This window comes from Tachyglossus aculeatus, chromosome 11 (genome assembly GCF_015852505.1).
Source record: "Tachyglossus aculeatus isolate mTacAcu1 chromosome 11, mTacAcu1.pri, whole genome shotgun sequence".
NCBI lineage: Eukaryota > Metazoa > Chordata > Mammalia > Monotremata > Tachyglossidae > Tachyglossus > Tachyglossus aculeatus.
The window spans coordinates 37,558,626-37,581,681 of record NC_052076.1 but is presented as its reverse complement, the minus strand read 5'-3'; the positions used below and the strand labels follow the sequence as shown (position 1 = coordinate 37,581,681).

The window sequence follows — 23,056 nt, the reverse complement described above, 5'->3', positions numbered from 1 at the left end:
AAAAAAAAAAAAAAAAGGTTAGGCCTAACATAAAGGACTCTATTTATATTACTCTATTTATTTTACTTGTACATATCTATTCTATTTTGTTAATATGTTTTGTTCTCTGTCTCCCCCTTCTAGACTGTGAGCCCACTGTTGGGTAGGGACCATCTCTATGTGTTGCCAACTTGGACTTCCCAAGTGCTTAGTACAGTGCTCTGCAATCAATCGTTATTTATTGAGCGCTTACTGTGTGCAGAGCTGTGTAATGTGTCTGCACACAGTAAGCGCTCAATAAATACAATTGATTCATTGACACGATCAAAGCAAATAAAACCAAAATGTGTCCCATGTTTCCCTCCCCACCACAAGAGAACAAGGAGGAGTCCACTAAAGCTTAAGCTCCGTGTCTCCCAGAGCCTTGGATATCTTCCAGCCCCTTAGAAACCACTTTCTTTTTTAAATGGCATTTGTTAAACACTTACTATGCGTCAAACACTGCTCTAAGTGCAGGGGTAGATACAAGTTAATCAGGCTGGACACATGTTGCCAATTTGTATATGTTGCCAATTTGTACTTCCCAAGCGCTTAGTACAGCGCTCTGCACATAGTAAGCGCTCAATAAATACGATTGATGATGATGATGATGATGACATAGTCCCTGTCCCTGTCCCACATGGGGCTCACAGTCCAAGGGGGGCAAACAGGTATGGAGTCCCCATTTTGCAGTTGAGGAGACTGAGGCACAGAGAAGTTCAGTGACTTGATCAAGGTCATACAGCAAGTAAGCGGTGGGGCTGGGATTAGAACCCGAGTCCTCTGGCTCCCAGGTTCATGCTTTCTCCATTAGGCCATGCTGCTTCCTGACAGCTTCATCATCATCATCAATCGTATTTATTGAGCGCTTACTATGTGCAGAGCACTGGACTAAGCGCTTGGGAAGTACAAATTGGCAACATATACAGTCCCTACCCAACAGTGGGGCAAGGGGGAAATCCGAGAGCACAACCATCCCTTTCCCATTGCTCTTTGCCCACCCCTGCTACACCATCATCAAGCATTTATCCCATCATCATCATCTTTATTACTACTAATAATAATAAAATAATGGTATTTGTTAAGCACTTACAGCGCGGCTTAATGGAAAGAACATGAGCTTGGGAGTCAGAGGTCATGGGTTCAAATCCCCACTCTGCCAACTGTCAGCTGTGTGACCTTGGGCAAATCACTTCTCTGTGCCTCAGTTACCTCTTCTGTAAAATGGGGATTAAGATTACGAGCCCCACGTGGGACAATCTGACCACCTTGTATTCTCCCAGCGCTTAGAACGGGGCTTCGCACATAGGAAGCGCTTAACAAATACCACCATTATTAGCCTTATTATTATTATTACTGTGTGCCAGGCACTTTACTAAGCACTGGGGTGGATGCAAGCCAATTGAGTTGGACACAGTCCCTTTCCCATGTGGGGGCTCATCGTCTCAATCCCCCTTTCACAGATGAGGTAACTGAGGCACAGAGAAGGGACTTACCCAAGGTCAATCAATCGTATTTATTGAGCGCTTACTGTGTGCGGAGCACTGTACTAAGCGCTTGGGAAGTATAAGTTGGCAACATCTAGAGACAGTCCCTACCCAACAGTGGGCTCACAGTCTAAAAGGGGGAGACAGAGAACGAAACCAAACATACTAATAAAATAAAATAAATAGAATAGATATGTACAAGTAAAATAAATATAGAGTAATAAATATGTACAAACATATATACAGGTCACACAGCAGACAGGCGGTGGACACAGTACAGTGCTGAGCACTTAGTGCAGTGCTCTGCACACAGTAAGCACTCAATAAATACGACTGAATGAATTAGAACCCATGACCTTTTGACTCCCACGCATATGTCCTATCTTTGCAGTCGTTATTTGTGAATAGATTCGTGCACGTCGGTCCTGTTGCTGTGAACACAGGCAGTGAATGAGATTAGACACCGATTTTACTCACATGGAGAAATGCCCTCCCAGAGATAGGCATAACTGGATATAATAATAATAATGATGGCATTTATTAAGCGCTTACTATGTGCAAAGCACTGTTCTAAGCGCTGGGGATACAAGGTGGTCAGGTTGTCCCACGGGGGGCTCACAGTCTTAACCCCCATTTTACAGATGAGGTAACTGAGGCCCAGAGAAGTTAAGTGACTTGCCCAAAGTCACACAGCTGACAACTGGCAGAGCCGGGATTTGAACCCGTGACCTCTGACTCCAAAGCCCCTGCTCTTACCGCTAGTCACACACAAACCCAGACCGTCCTCCCGTTTCCCTTTCTCCTAGAAGACTCTTACCATCTTTGCTGCCACGTGCGCTCCAGCCCGCGGGACCAAGCAGTGGAAAAGTCTTTTAGACTGGGAGCCCACTGTTGGGTAGGGACTGTCTCTGTATGTTGCCAATTTGTACTTCCCAAGCGCTTAGTACGGTGCTCTGCACACAGTAAGCGCTCAATAAATACGATTGATGATGAAAAGGGTCTTATGACTCCCTTCCCTGCCCTTGTCAGGACCGATATCTCCCTCCTTCCCTCTTTCCCGTGGCAAAAAGTAGGACCGTGGGAGGGCACGCGATCGTTCTCCGGTCTGGACAATGACTAACCTTCAAGGTTTATTAACAGTATATCACAAATACTTAGGGAACCCGCTCTATTTCAGCGACACAACCCAGATTTTCCACAGACCCAGGGTGGGTAATCCTGTTGATGCCTAGGACAGAGCCAGCCGGGGCAGGAGAGTGGATTTTATTGAGGATGGAAAGAGAAGAAACAGGTGTTACATACATTCTTAGGCCTCATTCTAAACCGCGTTCGTGTGGCAGAAAGGTAAGAGTGTAAATGTAAAAATGTACATTAGGGCCAAGAGGTGGGATTGTAGCCTGGAAGGGACAACTACTGCTCACCGTTTCCCTTTAATCGGGTTCGACTACTCCCCGGCAAGGGTCCTGATCTGGGCGCCGACTGACTAATCTCATTCTCAACTGAACAATTATTCTATTCTACATTACACCCACAGCCACTCGAGAGTGTGGATTCTAGGCCATTACTACAGGAACGCAGAAAGCGTGGACTTTAAGTCGCTATTCTAGGAATTCAAGTCTCGCTGAAGGTCAATGACTGGCTTCCATTCTGTCGGGTAGGGACTGTCTCTATATGTTGCTAACTTGTACTTCCCAAGTGCTTAGTCCAGTGCTCTGCACACAGTAAGCGCTCAATAAATACGACTGATTGATTGACTGATTGATTCCAGTCCCTCTACAGAGCACTCGGCAGCAGCAGCTAAGGCCAAACCAACCTACTGAAGGCTACATTAGATGTAGTGAAGTTGAGAGGGAATTAGGAACGGAATCCGTCTCTCCTTGATGATCTGGGGGCCAGGCACTAGAAGAAAAAAATTATTTCAAACAGAGGACCATAAGATAAGAAAGGACGACCCTAACGGAGCTTCCGCTACTAGGCGGGAGACGCCACGGCAGAAAGGATTACGTTCTCCGCCGCTCTCCTTCCCCTCAGCGAGCGGATCGATCGAATTTCCCCGTCGTGTCGGTTCCCCTCCGAGAGGCTGGAAGATTTTCCTCACCCGCCTGGTTAGAAGCCTTTCTCCCCTGTGTGGATCCCCTGGTGCGTGACGAGCTGGTGCTTGCGGGTGAAGCTTTTTCCACAGTGACACTTATAGGGCCGCTCCCCCGTATGGGTCCTCTGGTGTTTGTTTAGGTCTGTGCCCCGGCGAAAGCTCTTCCCGCAGTCGTGGCAGGGGTAGGGCTTCTCTCCCGTGTGGGTTCTCCGGTGGGCGCTGAAGTGGGAGCTGTTGTTGAAGCTTTTCCCACACTCGCCGCATTTGTAGGGTCGCTCCCCGGTGTGGGTTCTGCGGTGGATGACCAGGCTGGAGCTCTGGCTGAAGCATTTTCCGCACTCGTCGCACTTGTAAGGCTTCTCTCCCGTGTGGATGCGCTGGTGGGTGCTGAAATTGGAGCGGTCACTGAACCCCTTCCCACACACGAGGCATTTGTAGGGTTTCTCGCCAGTGTGAGTTCTCTGGTGTTTGATCAGGTGGGAGCTTTTGCTGAAGCTCTTCCCACATTCCAGACACTTATAAGGTTTCTCAACCGTGCAGGGTCTCCAGTGACTTAGGAGTTTCCCCACGTCCCTTTCTTGGATTGGGGTCGGGCCGTGCCTCTCTCCTGGCAGGGGGTCCGGTTGCCATCCTGACCCATTTTCGCAAACCTGTCCCCGCCCGGGGTCCTGGAGCACATCTCCCCTGGACTTCCCCGACACCGTTCGGTGCAGGCCCACTTTCATACAGCTTGCTTGCTTTGGATTTCCTTCCTTGGTCTCCATCCTTACCTGAAAACCTGGAGGAAAATAGAACACAGAGGTGCCACTTCCTTATTATCAATCAATCCTATTTATTGAGCGCTTACTGAGTGCAGAGCACTGTACTAAGCGCCTGGGAAGTACAAGCTGGCAACATATAGAGACAGTCCCTACCCAACAGTGGGCTCACAGTCTAGAAGGGGGAGACAGAGAACAAAACCAAACATACTAACAAAGTAAATAGAATAGATGCAGATCTACATCTACATCTCGCAGTATGCCAGAGGAAAGGAAACCACGTGGTAGGGAAGAACCAGTGGACTATTAAAGGGAATTAATCAGAATCCCAGGATTTGAAGTGTAAAAGCTCAGGTGACTATTTCGATCCCAGCAGGACTGCTCTACCCCAGCCCTCTGTCAATTTCCCGGCTTGGAGAGGGGACACGACGGCGACAGCTAAGTGGTGACCAGAAGCGACGGCGTGGCTCCCCCATGTCTCAGGCTGACAGTCCTGCCAAGTTCTCCACATTCCCTGCCCACAACAAGCTTACGGTCTACAGTCTTAAATTCCCCCGCAATTACAGCAGGGGAATTTCCAAAACCTTAACACTAGCGATGGCTGACGTATTTTAGCGCTTGCCGGCCTTCTCACCTGTGTAGTCGTTTCTAGAGACGATCCGCTCCTGAGAACCCTCAAGATCGCAGTGCCACGGTGCTTCCCCTTGCTCCAGTCGGGTGATCAAACTGGGTTTAGGAACGGAAAGCCCTGCTCACGGAGAAGCAAGCACACATCAGAACTGTTTTGGAAATCCCAGAGGTTTTTCTGAGAATCTAACCCCCTCACTCTGTCGGGAGCAGGCAGACTCTTAAGGGAGATATTCAGGAAGCCTGGGAAAAGTCCAGACGAGAGGAGGTAGGACAGGCACGTGGAGAGTAGAGGAGGCACTTTTGAGGGGATGGCCTCTCCTCTTTTCAGGGCCTCTCTGCCACCGAGCTTTTGTGATGGATTCTCCAATCTCCCCACTGCCTGCTCAGGTTTTGCCTCAGATTTTTACAGTGAATTGGGGAAGGGAACGGGGAATGAGACAGTAGGAAGTCAGGCTAGGAAATGTCTATGCCGTTCCAAGCACACTATTAATTGGGATTGAGGTTCCTTGAGGTGATCATCTGGTGAGCCAATATCCTCCACTTTTCCACCTCTTCTGATGTCCTTTCTCTCCCAGCCCCAGGGATCAGTTGTGGGTGGAACTCCCTCCCCCTTCACATCCAACAATCACACGCCCAACCTTCAAAGTCTTATTAAAATCACATCTCCTTCAAGAGGTCTTCCCCGACTAAGCCCTCAATTCCCTTACTTCCTCTCCCTTCTGTGTCACCCTTGCCCTTTATACACCCCAACCTCATCCCCGCAGCATTTCTGTACACAAAAACAATTTTTTTTAACGTCTGGCTTTCCCTCTAGACAGCAAGCTCCTTGTGGGCAAGGAATGTGTCTGCCGACTCTGTTATAGTGTAATAATAATGATGGTGTTTGTTAAGCGCTTACTATGTGCAAAGCCCTGTTCTAAGCGCTGGGGAGTTACAAGGTGATCAGGTTGTCCCACGGGGGGCTCACAGTTTTAATCCCCATTTTACAGATGAGGGAACTGAGGCCCAGAGAAGTGAAGTGACTTGCCCAAAGTCACACAGCTGACAGTTGGCAGAGACGGGATTTGAACCCATGACCTCCGACTCCAAAGCCCGTGCTCTTTCCACTGAGCAACGCTGCTGCTTCTACTCTTCCAAGTACTTAGTACAGCACTCTGCACGCAGTAAGCACTCAATAAATACCACTGATTGATTATTCCTGCCCATTTACCATTCAACTATCAAGGGCAGGTCCTCTGACAACCCAATAGTCAGGAATGCCTTCCCATTCCCTAGGGTGAGACCCTGGGAGACTCTCAACTGTCATCTCCCTGCCACACAGACATTTCAATAACTTCCCGGAGCAGGGATTGGGCAGGGCAGGGGGATACTGGGGTGGAGGGCAGAGGAGGAAGTTGTTCCCACAGTGAAAGACGGAGGCCACAGGGATTTCTTCAACAGCAGAGACTGCTCCTCGGGGTTCCCTGCTGGTAGTGACTACTTCTCTTAAAGGATCAAATAACTGACTTCTTGGGATCATTACCTGAAATGCATCACTCTCCCCCAATTCCTGGGCCGGCAAAGGGGGTATGACTGGAACAGGTCTGTCCCAACCCCCTCCCAGGAGGTAGAATAAGACTATTTTGGTAATCTGGAGGAGGGGACCATTTAGCAGTCTGGGATAATGCACCTGCTGCCTTGAATTCCTCAACGCCAACTCTCTCCTCGACCCCCTCCAATCTGGCTTCCGTCCCCTACATTCCACGGAAACTGCCCTCTCAAAGGTCACCGATGACCTCCTGCTTGCCAAATCCAAGGGCTCATACTCTGTCCTAATCCTCCTCAACCTCTCAGCTGCCTTCGACACTGTGGCCCACCCCCTTCTCCTCAACACGCTATCCGACCTTGGCTTCACAGACTCTGTCCTCTCCTGGTTCTCCTCTTATCTCTCCGGTCGTTCATTCTCAGTCTCTTTTGCGAGCTCCTCCTCCCCCTCCCATCCCCTTACTGAAGGGGTTCCTCAAGGGTCAGTTCTTGATCCCCTTCTGTTCACTCTCTACACTCACTTCCTTGGTGAACTCACTCGCTCCCACGACTTCAACTATCATCTCTACGTTGCTGACACCCAAATCTACATCTCTGCCCTTGCTCTCTCTCCCTCCCTTCGGGCTCATGTCTCCTCCTGCCTTCAAGGCACCTCCATCTGGATATCTGCCTGCCATCTAAAACTCAATATGTCCAAGACTGAACTCCTTATCTTCCCTCCCAAACCCTGCCCTTTCCCTGACTTTCCTGTCACTGTTGACGGCACTACCATCCTTCCCGTCTCACAAGCCCGCAACCTTGGTGTCGTCCTCGACTCTGCTCTCTCGCTCACCCCTCACATCCAATCTGTCACCAAAACCTGCCGGTCTCACCTCCGCAACATCGCCAAGATCCGCCCTTTCCTCTCCATCCAAACTGCTACCCTGCTGGTTCAATCTCTCATCCTATCCTGACTGGATTACTGGATCAGCCTCCTCTCTGATCTCCAATCCTCCTGTCTCTCCCCGCTTCAATCTATACTTCACGCTGCTGCCCGGATCATCTTTGTGCAGAAGTGCTCTGGCCATGTTACTCCCCTCCTCAAAAGTCTCCAGTGGCTACCAATCAACCTATGCATCAGGCAAAAACTCCTCACTCTCGGCTTCAAGGCTGTCCATCCCCTCGCCCCCTCCTACCTCACCTTCCTTCTCTCCTTCTCCAGCCCAGCCCGCACCCTCCGCTCCTCTGCTGCTAACCTCCTCACTGGGCCTCATTCTCGCCTGTCCCATCATCGACCCCCGGCCCACGTCCTCCCCCTGGCCTGGAATGCCCTCCCTCCGCACATCCCCAAGCTAGTTCTCTTCCTCCCTTCAAAGCCCTACTGAGAACTCACCTCCTCCAAGAGGCCTTCCCACACTGAGCCCCCTACTTCCTCTCCCCGTCCCCATCCCCCCGCCCTACCTCCTTCCCCTCCCCACAGCACCTGTATATACATGTGTACAGATTTATTACTCTACTTGCCCATATTTACTATTCTATTTATTTTATTTTGTTAATATGTTCTGTTTTGTTGTCTGTCTCCCCCTTCTAGACTGTGAGCCCACTGTTGGGTAGGGACCGTCTTTATACGTTGCCAACTTGTATTTCCCAAGCACTTAGTACAGTGCTCTGCACACAGTAAGCGCTCAATAAATATGATTGAATGATAATGCAAAGAATAAAGGCTCCTGCTCCTGGGAGTGGGTGGAGGAGGAAAGGGAGGAGGAAGAAGAGGAGGAGAAAGAGGAGGGGAAGGAGAAGGGGTGGTGGGAATTTAGAGAGCCAGCTTCTGGACCTGACTGGTGCTATTTTGGTAGGGCCCTCAGAGAGAAGATGTGCTGTGCAGTATGGGGTTTCCTCAATCTCCACCTTCCTCTAATACTTCCTCAATGAGCATAGGGCTTTGCTAAGCTCTGTTCCTCGCAAGATGAGCAAACATCATCTTTACTCACTAGGAATTCACACCCTAAAATAGACCACGTGAATTTATAGACGCGCACACAACAGACAAGTAAATATTTATACCTCTGTTCTACTGTACTCTCCCAAGTGCTTAGTACAGTGCTCTGCACACAGTAAGTGCTCAAAAAATACAAGTGACTCACTGACTGACTTTAGGGGGACCCACACCCCCGGCAAGTTCCACAGCCATTTATCCAAGACCAAAAGCTTCTAATCTCCGAGGGAAGCCAGTTCCTCCTTCAACCCCCCGAGAGCCCCGTTACCGTAGCTGTCCTGCAGAACATCCCTGTAGCGGTCCCTCTGAGCCGGGTCCAGCCGCTCCCACTCCTCTTGGGAGAGGTACACGGCCACCTCCTCCAGCATCACTGGCGTCTGCAAAAATCGGGAAACGCTGCTCAATCCCGGGGCCATTCCACCCTTTGGTTGCGGTGAAGAGTTAGGAGGGAGGCTGTATCTTTGGTGGTCTTAGCAGCCCTAGGGCTTCCCCCCCGAAGGCTGGGTTCCACACTCCCTGGCCTTCCTTGCCGACGGAAAGATTTGTTATTTTACTTGTACGTATCTATTTATTTTATTTTGTTAGTATGTTTGGTTTTGTTCTCTGTCTCCCCCCTTTTAGACTGTGAGCCCACTGTTGGGTAGGGACTGGCTCTCTATGTTGCCAATTTGTACTTCCCAAGCGCTTAGTACAGTGCTCTGCACATAGTAAGCGCTCAATAAACACGATTGATGATTTGTTCCGGGCTGGGATTTTTGTGTTTTGGGGCTGAAGGAGCCGCCTGCGTGCACGGCAGGGCGGGGACCGTGATTCGCCTGACGTGTGGGATCGCTAGGCCCTGTGGCCTCTGACAAGTCTTCCTGCTGGGAACTCCATTTCCCAACCTGCAGGGCACGGGAAATGGGACGACACCCCCGTGCTGAATCCTCTATGGAATTATGTCCGGCCTGGGCTACCTTCTGGGCTTGGCCAACTCATACAGGCTAGCCAATTCCCTTCGGTGTTCCTGGCTCCATTTTTCGCCATGGAGCCGGTCTGGGGACCCAACAGAGCCCCTTCCTGGGATTCAGAAGGACCTGGGTTCTAAACCCGGCTCCACCACGTCTGTTGTGTGACCTTGGGCGAGTCAGATCACTTCTCTGGGCCTCAGTTACCTCATCTGCAAAATGGGATAAGAGTTGAGTCCCATGTGGGTCAGGAAACTGACAGCCTTGTATCTACCCTACTGCTTAGTATAGTGCCTGGCACACAGTAAGCACTCAACAAGTACCATAATAATAATAATTATTATTATTATTATTTATTCGGAAAGAGCCCGAGCTTTGGAGTCAGAGGTCACGGGTTCAAACCCTGGCTCCGCCAATTGCCTGCTGTGCGACCTTGGGCAAGTCACTTCACTTATCTGTGCCTCAGTTCCTTTACCTGTAAAATGATCTGTAAAATAACCTGATCACCTTGTAACCTCCCCAGCGCTTAGAACAGTGCTTTGCACATAGTAGGCGCTTAATACATGCCATTATTTAGAGAAGCAGCGTGGCTCAGTGGAAAAGAGCCCGGGCTTTGGAGTCAGAGGTCATGGGTTCAAATCCCAGCTCCGCCACTTGTCAGCTGTGTGACTTTGGGTAAGTCACTTCACTTCTCTGCGCCTCAGTTCCCTCATCTGTAAAACGGGGATGAAGACTGTGAGCCCCACGTGGGACAACTTCATCACCTTGTATCCCCCCAGCACTTAGAATAGTGCTTTGCACATAGTAAGCGCTTAATAAATGCCGTCATTATTATTATCATTCAACAAAGGGGCTGATGGTTGCTTTGCACTCAAAGACCTCCTAAAGTCACTGACCTCTCTGTGCAGGTCATGGGCATTGAAGCGGGGCAGGATGGAAGTAGGCTATAGAAAAAGGGAGGTATTTGCTGAGCGTGGTGACAGGGCACCCAAAGATCCTGGAGGCTTCAAGAATAAAGCTTATGACTCACCTGGGACCAGGCAGAGAGGAGTGTGGTTGCAGTCTCTTCATCCGTGGGGCTCCCTGGGGCAGGAATCCGCGGAGAAGGCATAACTGTGGGAAGGAGAAAGGAGCCGTTAAGACTGTCCTGCTCTGATGCTCACCCATCAGGGCTACGTTTCTCTCTTCCTCCTCCCCTTCCCAGGGTTCGGTGGAATAGTCTCTCCCATTTTTAGACCGTGAGCCCACTGTTGGGTAGGGACTGTCTCTATATGTTGCCAATCTGTACTCCCCAAGCGCTTAGTACAGTGCTCTGCACATAGTAAGCGCTCAATAAATACGATTGATGATGATGATAAGGCTACAGAGCAGAATCCTGGACCAAGCCACTGCCTTTCTGGCCTGCCCTTCCTCTGGCGAGATCCTGGCAAGGGCCTCGCTTCCACCTCCCACCCTGACACTTCCTCAACGGATCCCCGGGAGCTGTTGTCCCCCGGCCCGGCCCCCATCTGACCCGGGGCCTGCTAGCCTGCAGTCCAGGGTTCCCTCCCAGACCAAAAGCCTTGCTTCCTTTCTTCCCCAAGGCATCCTTGGGAAAACAAGGAAAGATGAGAGGGAGGCTAACCGCCCTGGTTGGTGGTGCCCATACAACCTCACCAGACGGCTTTACAATATTACTCTATTTATTATTACTCTATTTATTTATTTATTTTACTTGTACATATCTATCCTATTTATTTTGTTAGTATGTTTGGTTTTGTTCTCTGTCTCCCCCTTTTAGACTGTGAGCCCACTGTTGGGTAGGGACTGTCTCTATATGTTGCCAATATGTACTTCCCAAGCACTTAGTACAGTGCTCTGCACATAGTAAGCGCTCAATAAATACGATTGATGATGATGATCCCAACACCTCACCCCTTTTCGGTCGCAGCTGGGGTTCCCTCCTAGGCCTGCGGTTCAGCTGCTGCTGCTGCTGCAGAAGTGGTCCTGGATGCGGGTCCCGCGCTCCCTCCTCCTCCTGAAGCAGGGGCTCCACCTGGAATCTCCGGGCCTCCCGAGGGGCTCCCCGGAGCGCCGGCTCCTCCGCGACCACCTCCTGGCCCTGCACCCGGACCGTGACCTGGGGACAACCCACACCCCTTCCCCTGTCAACGCTAGGCTCGGGGAGGGCTGAGCCCAAATTTCTCAAAACGTTCCCCAGAGCCACGGTGCCAACTTGACATTGTGAGCTGCGGGGTGATAAGCGGGCAGGGATTTAGGGACTGGGAAGGGGACTGGGAGAGATTTCCAGCCACGATTGGAGGCCCTCGGGATTTCTGAGGGTCCTGGGATGAGCGAGGCTGGGAGTCTGTCTTGGACAACTGGGGACAACGCTCCCTTACCCCAATCGCCCCCGTGAAGTAGGCCCCAAAGTGGCCAGAGGGAAGAAGAGAAAGGAGCGGAAGCTTACGCATTTCCTGGGAAAACAAGGAAAGATGAGAGGGAGGCTAACCGCCCTGGTTGGTGGTGCCCATACAACCTCACCAGAGGGCTTTCCAATGAGATCCTATCAGACCCTCTTGGGCACAGAGATCACTTGGGGAAAACAGCACCAATCATGAGTGCCCAACGCCTGTTCCCTCTCCTGCTGAGCGGCCCAGGGTAGAGTCGATCCCAGGAGGAAAGACGGATGCATCTGTGTCTTAGGGGGCCAGATATTCCAAAGTAGAGGAGGCAGGAAACTAAAAACCTGAGGGTCAGTCCCAGGTTTTCACAATCTCCCCCTTTTAGACTGTGAGCCCACTGTTGGGCAGGGACTGTCTCTAGACGTTGCCAATTTGTACTTCCCAAGCGCTTAGCACAGCGCTCTGCACACAGTAAGCGCTCAATAAATACAACTGATGATGATGATGATGCTAAGATACCTCGGTGCAGGTAAGCATGAGCTGAATGCCCAGTGTGGAAAGAACTGTGGGTTCCAATACACAATGCTGGACACCTGCAATGTGCAGAGGAACAACATAACCCTCACCACATCCCCTCTTAAATGCTGGTTTCTACAGTGGCTCCCTGAATAATAATAATAATGATGGTATTTGTTAAGCGCTTACTACGTGCAAAGCACTGTTCTAAGCGCTGGGGAGGTGACAAGGTGATCAGGTTGTCCCACGGGGGGGCTCGCAGTTTTAATCCCCATTCTACAGATGAGGTAACTGAGGCACAGAAAAGCAAAGTGACTTGCCCAAAGTCACACAGCTGACAGTTGGCGGCGCCGGGATTTGCACCCATGACCTCCGACTCCAAAGCCCGGGCTCTTTCCACTGAGCCACGCTGCTTCTCCTGAGGCAAAGGGCATGTTTCAGCCTGCACTGCGGTCCATGTCGCCACGTTCCCTCAGACCTCCAGCTTCGTCCCCTCGGCCTCCCCTTGCCCCTTCTCCAACCTCGTACAGTGCCTGGCACATTGTAAGCGCCAGTTGTCAGCTGTGTGACTTTGGGCAAGTCGCTTGGCTTCTCTGTGCCTCAGTTACCTCATCTGTAAAATGGGGATTAAGGCTGTGAGCCCCCCGTGGGACAACCTGATCACCTTGTATCCTCCCCAGCAGCTTAGAACAGTGCTTTGCACATAGTAAGCTCTTAAAAATTCCATCATTATTATTATTCTTATGTTAATGACTAGCAATTTGGCCTCTCCCACCACCCTGTAAATTCCCTGAGGAAAAGGACCACATCTCCAAGCCCGGCTCTCCTAAGTGCTTAATACAGTGCTCTGTACCCAGCAGGTGCTCAATAAATACTACTGATGGATTTTTTGGGCTCCATCTGCATCCTCAGTGATAGGGAATAGGTGGTCTTGGTGGAGGCTCATGTGGGAACACCAGGTCCCTCCTGCCCCCCGGCACCTGCTGCTAAGGATGCTGGAGGGAGGCGTCTAAAGCACAGTACCCTGAAGCAGGACCGGCCCAACTGGCCCGGCCCTTGATTCCACAGTCTCATATACGTATTTTTTCACGGTATCTGTTCAGTGCTTGCTAGGTGCCAGGCACCGCACTAAGAGCTGGAGCAGATCCAAGCTAATTCATTCGTTCAATCGTATTTATTGAGCGCTTACCGTGTGCAGAGCACTGGACTAAGCGCTTGGGAAGTCCAAGTCGGCAACATCTAGAGACGGTCCCTACCCAGCAACGGGCTCACAGTCTCAGGTTCATTAATTCATTCATTCAATCGTATTTATTGAGCGCTTACTGTGTGCAGAGCACTGGACGAAGCGCTTGGGAAGTCCATATAGAGCCGGTCCCTACCCAACAGCGGGCTCACAGTCTAGAAGGGGGAGACGGACAACAAAACAAAATATATTAACAAAATAAAATAAATAGAACAGTAAATATGGACAAGTAAAATAAGTAGAGTAATAAATCTGTACAAATATACATACAAGTGCTGTGGGGAGGGGAAGGAGGTAGGGTGGGGGGGGATGGGGAGGGGGAGAGGAAGGAAGGGGCTCAGTGTGGGAAGGCCTCCTGGAGGAGGTGAGCTCTCAGCAGGGGTTTGAAGGGAGGAAGAGAGCTGGCTTGGTGGATGTGGGGAGGGAGGGCATTCCAGGCCCGGGGGAGGACGTGGGCCGGGGGTTGACGGCGGGACGGGCGAGAACGAGGCCCAGTGAGGAGGTGAGCGGTGGCAGAGGAGCAGAGGGTGCGGGCTGGGCTGGAGAAGGAGGGAAGGGAGGAGAGGTAGGAGGGGGTGAGGTGATGGATGGACAGCCTTGAAGCCCAGGGTGAGGAGTTTCTGCCTGATGCGCAGATTGATTGGTAGCCGCTGGAGATTTTTGAGGAGGGGAGTAACATGCCCAGAGCATTTCTGCACAAAGATGATCCGGGCAGCAGCGTGAAGTATAGACTGAAGTGGGAAGAGACAGGAGGATGGGAGATCAGAGAGGATGGACACAGTCCCTGATCCACATGGGGCTCCCGGACTTAATCCCCATTTTACAGATGAGGTGACTGTGGCACAAAGAAGTGAAGACTGTGGGCCCCATGTGGGTATGGACTGTGTCCAATCTGATTAGCTTGTCTGGACCCCACCACTCAGTACAGTGGCAGGCACATTGTAAGCACTTAAATAACAGAAAAAAAAAGCCTACCCCAGCACTTACTACAATGCTTGCAACATTGTAAATCCTTAAATGCCACCATTATTAATGGCCCTGACCCATGCCCCCAAGCTCCTCCTGTTGTGGGGGCTGAAAAAACAATTGGCCTTTCTCTTATGGCCGCTGGATTCTCAGCCAGATTCTGGAGAACTGAAGCTGGCCACATTTTTGCCATAGTTCGATTTTTCTTTCATGCCTAACTCCCGATGTGAGCCCCAGTGCTTCATCTTTGGAAGCATATGTTTCCTGATTACAATTGTTTCCTCTGAAACTTCCCTTCTCGAACCTGTTTCTCTGTCAGCCTTCAACTCCGAGCCAATAGGATTTCCAAAGCCTTGAAGCTCTGGGGCCCCCGGGTCTGTGTCGGGGGCCTCTTGACGAGATTCCAATCAGGTTGCCGAACGGTTGGATTTTAATCTTTGGAAAAACCGGATCCCGATTACAGCTCCTACTCAAGATTCCTCTGAAACAGGGTTTACCACCTTCTCCTCGCATCTAAGAAATGGTTCCATGTACGGAGAGGACGAAGATTTGCAAATTTCAGCTCGATACATTTGTCCACAGGAAACCTGAGCTGAAAGTTAGCTAAACACACAGCTCTTTCTTACTTACAGGAAAGAGATGAGCCAAACAAAATCTCTTTTTAAGAGGCGGGGATCCGGCACTAGTTGTGGGGAGGCAGTCATTAGCTAAAAGAAATCCACAACACTTTAGGTCAGCAATCTTACCACAGTGAAGTACAATTTTCCACAATGGGGAGTCCTGGAAATAAGGGGGGAGAAAGATCCTGCTCCCAGCCACTCTGCAAGTCTTTTGAAGGTTTCCCACCGGAACCCTGGATTGGCAGAAGGCTCCTCATCCCACAGCGCCTTGGATCCGGGAATCTGAAGCTCCAATGTTGACCCAATTCCATAAAACAGGAGAGGCCTTTTCCGGCAGCAAGTCAGGACAAACTGGAAAGTGGTCAAAAGGATTTGCTTCCCCCTCGTTTCTGGCTTCTAAACTGGCTGACCAACTTTCAGAGCTGGACCCTAAACACGATGGCTTTGGTCATCCAAGTCCCCCATGGAATGAACCCCAGGAAAGTCCAACACACAGAGAAAGGGAAAAGTCCAGTTACCACACTCTCCTAAATACTCTGCACGCAGTAAGCCCTCCAATACCATTACCTGAGTGACTGATTGCCCTTCAGATTGCCTCTCCCAATATGCCAGGATGACAATTAGTACTAGAAATGGTATTTACTGCATGCCCTCTGGGTACAATACACCTGTACGAAGATGTTGGGAAAGCACATTGGAAAGAAGTGACACGGACCCTGCCAACAAACAGTGACAACCACCTCTATCATGCAATCAATCAGTGGTATTTATTCAGTGCTTACTGGGTGCAGAGCACTGTACTAAGTACTTGGGAGAGTACAATGCAACATTCAATTGTATTTATTGAGTGCTCACTGTGTGCACAGCACTGTACTAGGCACTTGGGAGAGTACAATACAATAATAAACACACATTCCCTGCCCACAACGAGCAGAGTTGGTAGACACGTTCCCTGCCCACAACAAGCTCAGGGTCTAGTTCCCTGAGTTTAGTTTCAGGGCGTGGGAAAGTGGCTGCAGGGCATTTCATTCATTCATTCAATCGCATTTATTGAGAGCTTACTGTGTGCAGAGCACTGGACTAAGTGCTTGGGAAGTCCAAGTTGGCAACATACAGAGACGGTCCCTACCCACCAACGGGCTCACAGGCATTTGTTGTGGGGAGGCTCTGGTCTCTAGAAACCTCACCCTCCCGGGACAGGCGGAGCCCAAGGTTGCCACCCTCCTCCAAGGCCTTTTTGCAAGCCCATTTCTACACCGGCTGCGACAACGCAGCACATTATTGCTATAAAGCAGGCTACGGCTGGCTTGTTCATCCTCTCTTCCCTGAGGACACAGCCAGGGGAAATGGGCAGGAAACGGATAGAGCGTAATGGCTTTACACGTACTGCTGGAAGGAAGACCTTCTGGACGGGGTTTTGAGCCACTGAGGAAAAAGTTCCCCGAAAAATGTTAACCCCTACTATCTCCGGGGCTGAATTAGGTGTGACACCTCTAAGACTGCCTTGTGCTGACAAACTCACTGGGAAATCTAAGACCCCTACCAATCTCTGGGGCTGGACTGCCTTGGGCTGAAAAACTCACTGGGAAACCTAAGACCCCTACCATGAAGGCTTGAGAGCCAGGGTGGGAGGAATGGGGGGGAGCGATGAAAGAAGCGATGGGGAGACCTGAGGAACGGAGACTCTTGTATTTCTAACCGCAAGCTCACGCTCACTGGTCTCTAGGCTCGGGACAGCTCTGGGGCCACCGACAGCTCCGTCCCTAATGGCCGCGGTCCAAATTGGCTCGGCGGCCCATCGGCATCTTCCTGCTTTTAGACCGTGAGCCCACTATTGGGTAGGGACTGTCTCTATGTGTTGCCAATTTGTACTTCCCAAGCGCTTAGTACAGTGCTCTGCACATAGTAATCGCTCAATAAATACGATTGATTGATTGATTGATTGATTGCTTTCGCCGGTGGCCAATTCAGCCCCAAGTACGGCCAAGGGTAAGTGGATCCGAGAGAACTTAAGAAGGCCCAGACATTCTGTGCTTTTCTAGCTCTAGAAGAAGGTGTTGTGGGGGAAAGCAAACAATCCTAGAGACGAATAACACGGCCGCCTCCCCCCCGCCAACGAATCCCCGTTTTCCCAGGCCCCCAGATTCAACCAGGCTCACCCTCTGCCTCGGTCTCCTAGGCGGTCTGCGCAAACCCTCCACCAGAACCACGACTTCTTCTCCACTCTCCGGATCCTGATCTCTCACCCAGGTCTGGATGTCCGCCGGCAGGATGGTGAGGAACTGCTCCAGCACGAGCAGGTCCAGGATCTGCTCCTTAGTGCGCGCCTCGGGCCTCAGCCAGCGACAGCAGAGCTCCCGCAGTCGGCCGAGGGCCTCTCGGGGCCCGGCCGCCTCTTGGTAGCGGAAAAGCCGGAAGAGCTGGCGGAAGGTCTCGGGGCTGGGCTCGTCCCCTCGTGGAGAGGCCGCTTCTCCCCACGGGAAATCCTCCTCCACCTTGACGATCAGGATCTCCTCCTGCTCCGGTGGACTCTGGGCGGGCAGGCCCAGGGCTGCTGCCATCGTTCGGGGAGGGGGGGGGTCTCCCTCCGGACCCACCTCCAGCTGGACGCTTCTCCCGGCGCGGGGGCTCTGCACGCGGAAAGAGAGAGAAGGATGGACTGAGGGAGGCCCGACAGGCTCACCCTCCCAGCCCCGGGTGGGGCACCTAGATCGGATTCAGGTTGTCCCATTTTACAGCTAAGGTAACTGAGGCACAGAGAAGCTAATTAACTTGCCCAAAGTCGCACAGCTGACAATTGGCGGAGCCGGGATTTGAACCCATGACCTCTGACTCCAAAGCCCGGGCTCTTTCCACTGAGCCACGCTGTATATATCATCGTCAATCGTATTGATTGAGCGCTTACTATGTGCAGAGCACTGTACTAAGCGCTTGGGAAGTACAAATTGGCAACATAGAGAGACGGTCCCTACCCAACAGTGGGCTCACAGTCTAAAAGAGTGGGCTCACAGATTTATCACTCTATTATTATTTATTTATTACTCATTTATTTATTACTCTATTTTACTTGCACATATTTACTATTCTATTCATTTTGCTAATGATGGGCATCTAGCTTTATTACTATTTTGATGACTTGACACACGTCCCCGTGTTTGGTTTTGTTGTGCGTCTCCCCGTTCTGGACCGTGAGCCCGTTGTTGGGTAGGGACCGTCTCTATACGTTGCCAACTTGTACTTCCCAAGCGCTCAGTCCAGTGCTCTGCACACAGTAAGCGCTCAATCAATACGATTGAATGGATGAGTGAATAAATACGATTGACTTCATTGAATGAATGAATAAACTTATGAATAAATAAATGAATCAATGAATAAATGCGATTGAATTTGAATACGATTCCCTTTTAGACTGTGAGTCCACTGTTGGGTAGGGACCGTCTCTAGATGTTGCCAACTTGGACTTCCCAAGCGCTTAGTCCAGTGCTCTGCACACGGTAAGCGCTCAATAAATACGATTGAATGAATGAATGAATCTAGACTGTGAGCCCGCTGTTGGGTAGGGACCCTCTCTACAGTCATCCAATCCTATCTATTGAGCGCTTACTGTGTGCAGGGCACTGGACTAAGCGCTCGGGAAGTACAAGTCGGCAACATATAGAGACGGTCCCTACCCAACAACGGGCTCACAGTTTAGAAGCAGCGTGGCTTAAGACTGTGAGCCCCCCGTGGGACAACCTGATCACCTTGTAACCTCCCCAGCGCTTAGAACAGTGCTTTGCACATAGTAAGCGCTTAATAAATGCCATTATTTATTAGAAGGGGGAGACAGACATCAAAACAAAACATGTAGACAGGTGTCAAAACCATCAGAACAAATAGAATTATAGCTATGTGCACATCATTAAGAAAATAGAATATGTTGCCGACTTGTACTTTCCAAGCGCTTAGTACAGTGCTCTGCACACAGTAAGCGCTCAATAAATACGATCGAATTCATTCATTCAATCGTATTTATTGAGCGCTTGCTGTGTGCAGAGCACTGTACTAAGCGCTTGGGAAGTCCAAGTTGGCAACGTATAGAGACGGTCCCTACCCAACAACAGGCTCACAGTCTAGAAAAGGGAGACGGACATCAACACAAAACACGTAGACAGGTGTCAAAATCATCAGGACAAATAGAATTATGGCTATATGTACATCATTAACAAAATAAATAGAATATGTTCTTTTACTTCCCAAAGGCTTAGTACAGTGCTCTGCACACAGTAAGCGCTCAATAAATACGACTGAATGAATATAGAGACAGTCCCTACCCAACAACGGGCTCACAGTCTAGAAGGGGGAGACAGACATCAAAGCAAAACACGTAGACAGGTGTCAAAATCATCAGGACGAGTAATAATAATAATATTGATAGCATTTCTTAAGCGCTTACTGTGTGCAAAGCACTGTTCTAAGCGCTGGGGAGGTTGCAAGGTGATCAGGCGGTCCCACGGGGGGCTCACAGTCTTCATCCCCATTTTCCAGATGAGGGAACTGAGGCCCAGAAAAGTGAAGTGACTTGCCCAAAGTCACACAGCTGGCGACTGTTGGGGCCGGGATTTGAACCCATGACCTGGGCCTCCCAAGCCCGTGCTCTTTCCACTGAGCCACGCTGCTTCTCTGATAGAATTATAGCTAGATGCACATCATTAACTTGTACTTCCCAAGCGCTTAGCACAGTGCTCTGCACACAGCAAGCGCTCAATAAATACGATTGATTGATTAACAAAATAGAGTGCGTTGCTGTACTTCCCAAGCGCTTAGTACAGTGCTCTGCACACAGTCAGCGCTCAATAACTACGGCTGAGTGAATGGACCTGCATGACAACGACTACTGATGATTACGTTGATAATAATAATAATAATGGCATTTATTAAGCGCTTACTATGTGCAAAGCACTGTTCTAAGCGCTGGATGCAGTGGGAGAACCTTCTAGACTGTGAGCCCGCTGTTGGGGAGGGACCGTCTCTCTCTGTTGCCAACTTGGGCTTGCCAAGCGCTCAGTACAGTGTTCTGCACACAGTAAGCGCTCAATAAATACGATTGATTGATTGATTGATTGAAGGAATGGATGAGAGCAGAGGGCCTGGGCTGCAGGGGCTGAGGTGAGTGGGTGGGGTGAGGGGGTTAGGATGCCTCCCTGCACACAGGCACACCTGGGGCCTAAGGGATGCTACTAGCCAAGTCGGGTACTCACTGGCCCCCCTGCTCTCCTCCAGCCTTCGCAGGCAATGTCGTGCTAGAAGCAACCGCGCAGGCGCGCCGGCTAAAAAAGCAACCGCGCAGGCGCGCCGACTAAAAAAGCAACCGCGCAGGCGCGCCGGCTAAAAAAGCAAACGCGCACGCGCGCCGGCTAAAAAAGCAACCGCGCGTGCGTACGTACGCGCTAAAGGCAACCGCGCGTGCGTACGGGCTGCAAACAACGGCGCGTGCGTAAGGGCTGTAAACAACCGCGCATGTGTACGTACGGGCTAAAAGCAACCGCGCGTGCGTACGTGCGGGATTAAAAGCAACCGCGCGTGCATGAGGGCTGTCAGCTATCGCGCCTACGTACGGGCGGGATAAAAGCAACCGCGCGTGCGTACGAACGGGCTGAAAGCAACCGCACGTGTGTACGTACGGGCTAAAAGCAACCGCGCGTGCGTGCGGGATGTAAGCAGCCGCGCGTGCGTACGTGCGGGATTAAAAGCAACCGCGCGTGCGTGAGGGCTGTCAGCAATCGCGCGTACGTACGTGCGGGATAAAAGCAACCGCGCGTGCGTACGAACGGGCTAAAAGCAACCGCGTGTGCGTGCGGGCTGCAAGCAACCGCACGTGTGTACGTAGGGGCTAAAAGCAACCGCGCGTGCGTGCCGGCTGCCCACGTCATTGATTCATTCAATCGTATTTATTGAGCGCTTACCGCGTGCAGAGCACTGTACTAAGCGCTTGGGAGGTACGAGTTGGCAACATATAGAGACGGTCCCTACCCAACAGCGGGCTGTCTAGAAGACGTCCTCCCACTGGCCCGGAATGCCCTCCCTCCGCACATGCGCCAAGCTAGCTCTCTTCCTCCCTTCAAAACCCAACTGAGAGCTCACCTCCTCCAGGAGGCCTTCCTATACTGAGCCCCTTTTTCCTCTCCTCCTCCCCATCCCCCCCCTCTGCCCTACCTCCTTCCCCTCCCCACAGCACTTGTGTCTATTTGTACATATTTGTTATTCTATTCATGATGTGTTTAGAGCTATAATTCTATTTATTCTGATGGGATTGACACGTGTCTATTCGTTTTGCTGCCTGTCTCCCCCTTCTAGACTGTGAGCCCGTTGTCGGGTGGGGACCGTCTCTAGATGATGCCGATTTGTACTTCCCAAGCGCTTAGTACAGTGCTCTGCACACAGTAAGCGCTCAATAAATACAATTGAAGGAATGAATAAATGAACCGCGCGTGCGTGCGAGCTGCAAGCAACTGCGCATGCGTACGTGCGAGATAAGAGCAGCCGCCTGCAAGCAGCCGCGCATGCGTGCCGCCTGCAAGCAGCCGCGCATGCGTGCCGCCTGCAAGCAGCCGCGCATGCGTGCCGCCTGCAAGCAGCCGCGCATGCGTGCCGCCTGCAAGCAGCCGCGCATGCGTGCCGCCTGCAAGCAGCCGCGCATGCGTGCCGCCTGCAAGCAGCCGCGCATGCGTGCCGCCTGCAAGCAGCCGCGCATGCGTGCCGCCTGCAAGCAGCCGCGCATGCGTGCCGCCGTGCAGCTGACAGCTCCCAGCTGCCTCGGGACCGGGACCCTGTCCTTCCCGTCCCCCCAGACTCACCGCCCTGCAGGCCCGGGAGTCGGGGGCCGAACGGGCCGAGAGCCGCCCCCGCGACCAACACCGACTTTTCGGGCGCCTCCAGGCCCGAGCGGCTCCTGAGCCCCCGCCCTCCAGCCACTTCCGGTTGCTGTCCGCCCCCAGAGGTCCGGTGGCGTCACGCGTCCGGGGCTCGTCCGTTCCTCCCGCCCATTCTTTCGGCGTGCTCTCGGACCCGGCCGCCCTTCCACCGGAGGGGGCCGCCCGCTCTGCACGAGGGTGGACCGGTCGGTCTTCTCTTCGGGGAGCTGTCCTCCCGGGACTTTGGCTGCCGGAACTGTTAGAGCGAGCGGAAGGAGCGGGGGGGACGGGGACGGGGCGCGCCGCCGCAGGGCAGTCTGGGAAATGTAGTCCGATTTCCCGCGCGCATGCGCCTAGCGAGCTGGGCCGTGCGCCTCGTCGGATTCACCCCCGCGCATGCGCCTGCCGAACTGGGGCTTGCGCCTCGTCGGATTCACCTCCGCGCATGCGCCTGCCGAACTGGGACTTGTGCTTCGTCGGATTCCCCCTGCGCATGCGCCTGCCGAACTGGGACACGCTCCTTGCCGGATTCACCCTGCGCATGCGCCTGCCGAACTGGGACATGCTCCTCGTCGGATTCCCCCCGCGCATGCGCCTGCCGAACTGGGACATACTCCTCGTCGGATCCACCCGGCGCATCAATCAATCAATCAATCGTATTTATTGAGCGTTTACTATGTGCAGAGCACTGTACTAAGCGCTTGGGAAGTCCAAGTTGGCAACATCTAGAGACGGTCCCTACCCAACAGTGGGCTCACAGTCTAGAAGGGGGAGACAGAGAACAAAACAAAACATATTAACAAAATAAAATAAATAAATCGTATTTATTGAGAGCTTACTATGTGCAGAGCACTGTACTAAGCGCTCGGGAAGTCCAAGTTGGCAACATCTAGAGACGGTCCCTACCCAACAGTGGGCTCACAGCCTAGAAGGGCGGCTAGATTACGAAAAGGGGGCTGAGAATTGATGTAATTATCCAAGTTCCTTAATGCCTTTTCCCCCC

General features: G+C 51.7%; 1 protein-coding gene across 3 annotated transcripts; it reads right to left on the bottom strand.

Annotated features, from left to right (window-relative positions):
* Positions 1 to 3,220: 3,220 nt before the first annotated feature.
* On the bottom strand, positions 3,221 to 22,246 carry LOC119934019 (zinc finger protein 500-like). Of its 3 annotated transcripts, none has more exons than XM_038753364.1 (7): positions 21,997 to 22,246; positions 17,320 to 17,790; positions 11,346 to 11,550; positions 10,462 to 10,544; positions 8,753 to 8,861; positions 4,990 to 5,103; positions 3,221 to 4,375 (listed from the first exon to the last, which is right to left on the bottom strand). In XM_038753364.1, the coding sequence occupies exons 2-7, from the start codon at positions 17,719 to 17,721 to the stop codon at positions 3,612 to 3,614; spliced, it is 1,677 nt and encodes a 558-aa protein (XP_038609292.1). In that variant the 5' UTR covers positions 17,722 to 17,790; positions 21,997 to 22,246; the 3' UTR covers positions 3,221 to 3,611. The 3 variants fall into 3 exon arrangements, with proteins under 3 accessions (XP_038609292.1, XP_038609293.1, XP_038609294.1); XM_038753365.1 differs by lacking the exon at positions 21,997 to 22,246 and adding an exon at positions 20,401 to 20,438; XM_038753366.1 differs by lacking the exon at positions 21,997 to 22,246 and adding an exon at positions 19,596 to 19,631.
* Positions 22,247 to 23,056: the final 810 nt, after the last annotated feature.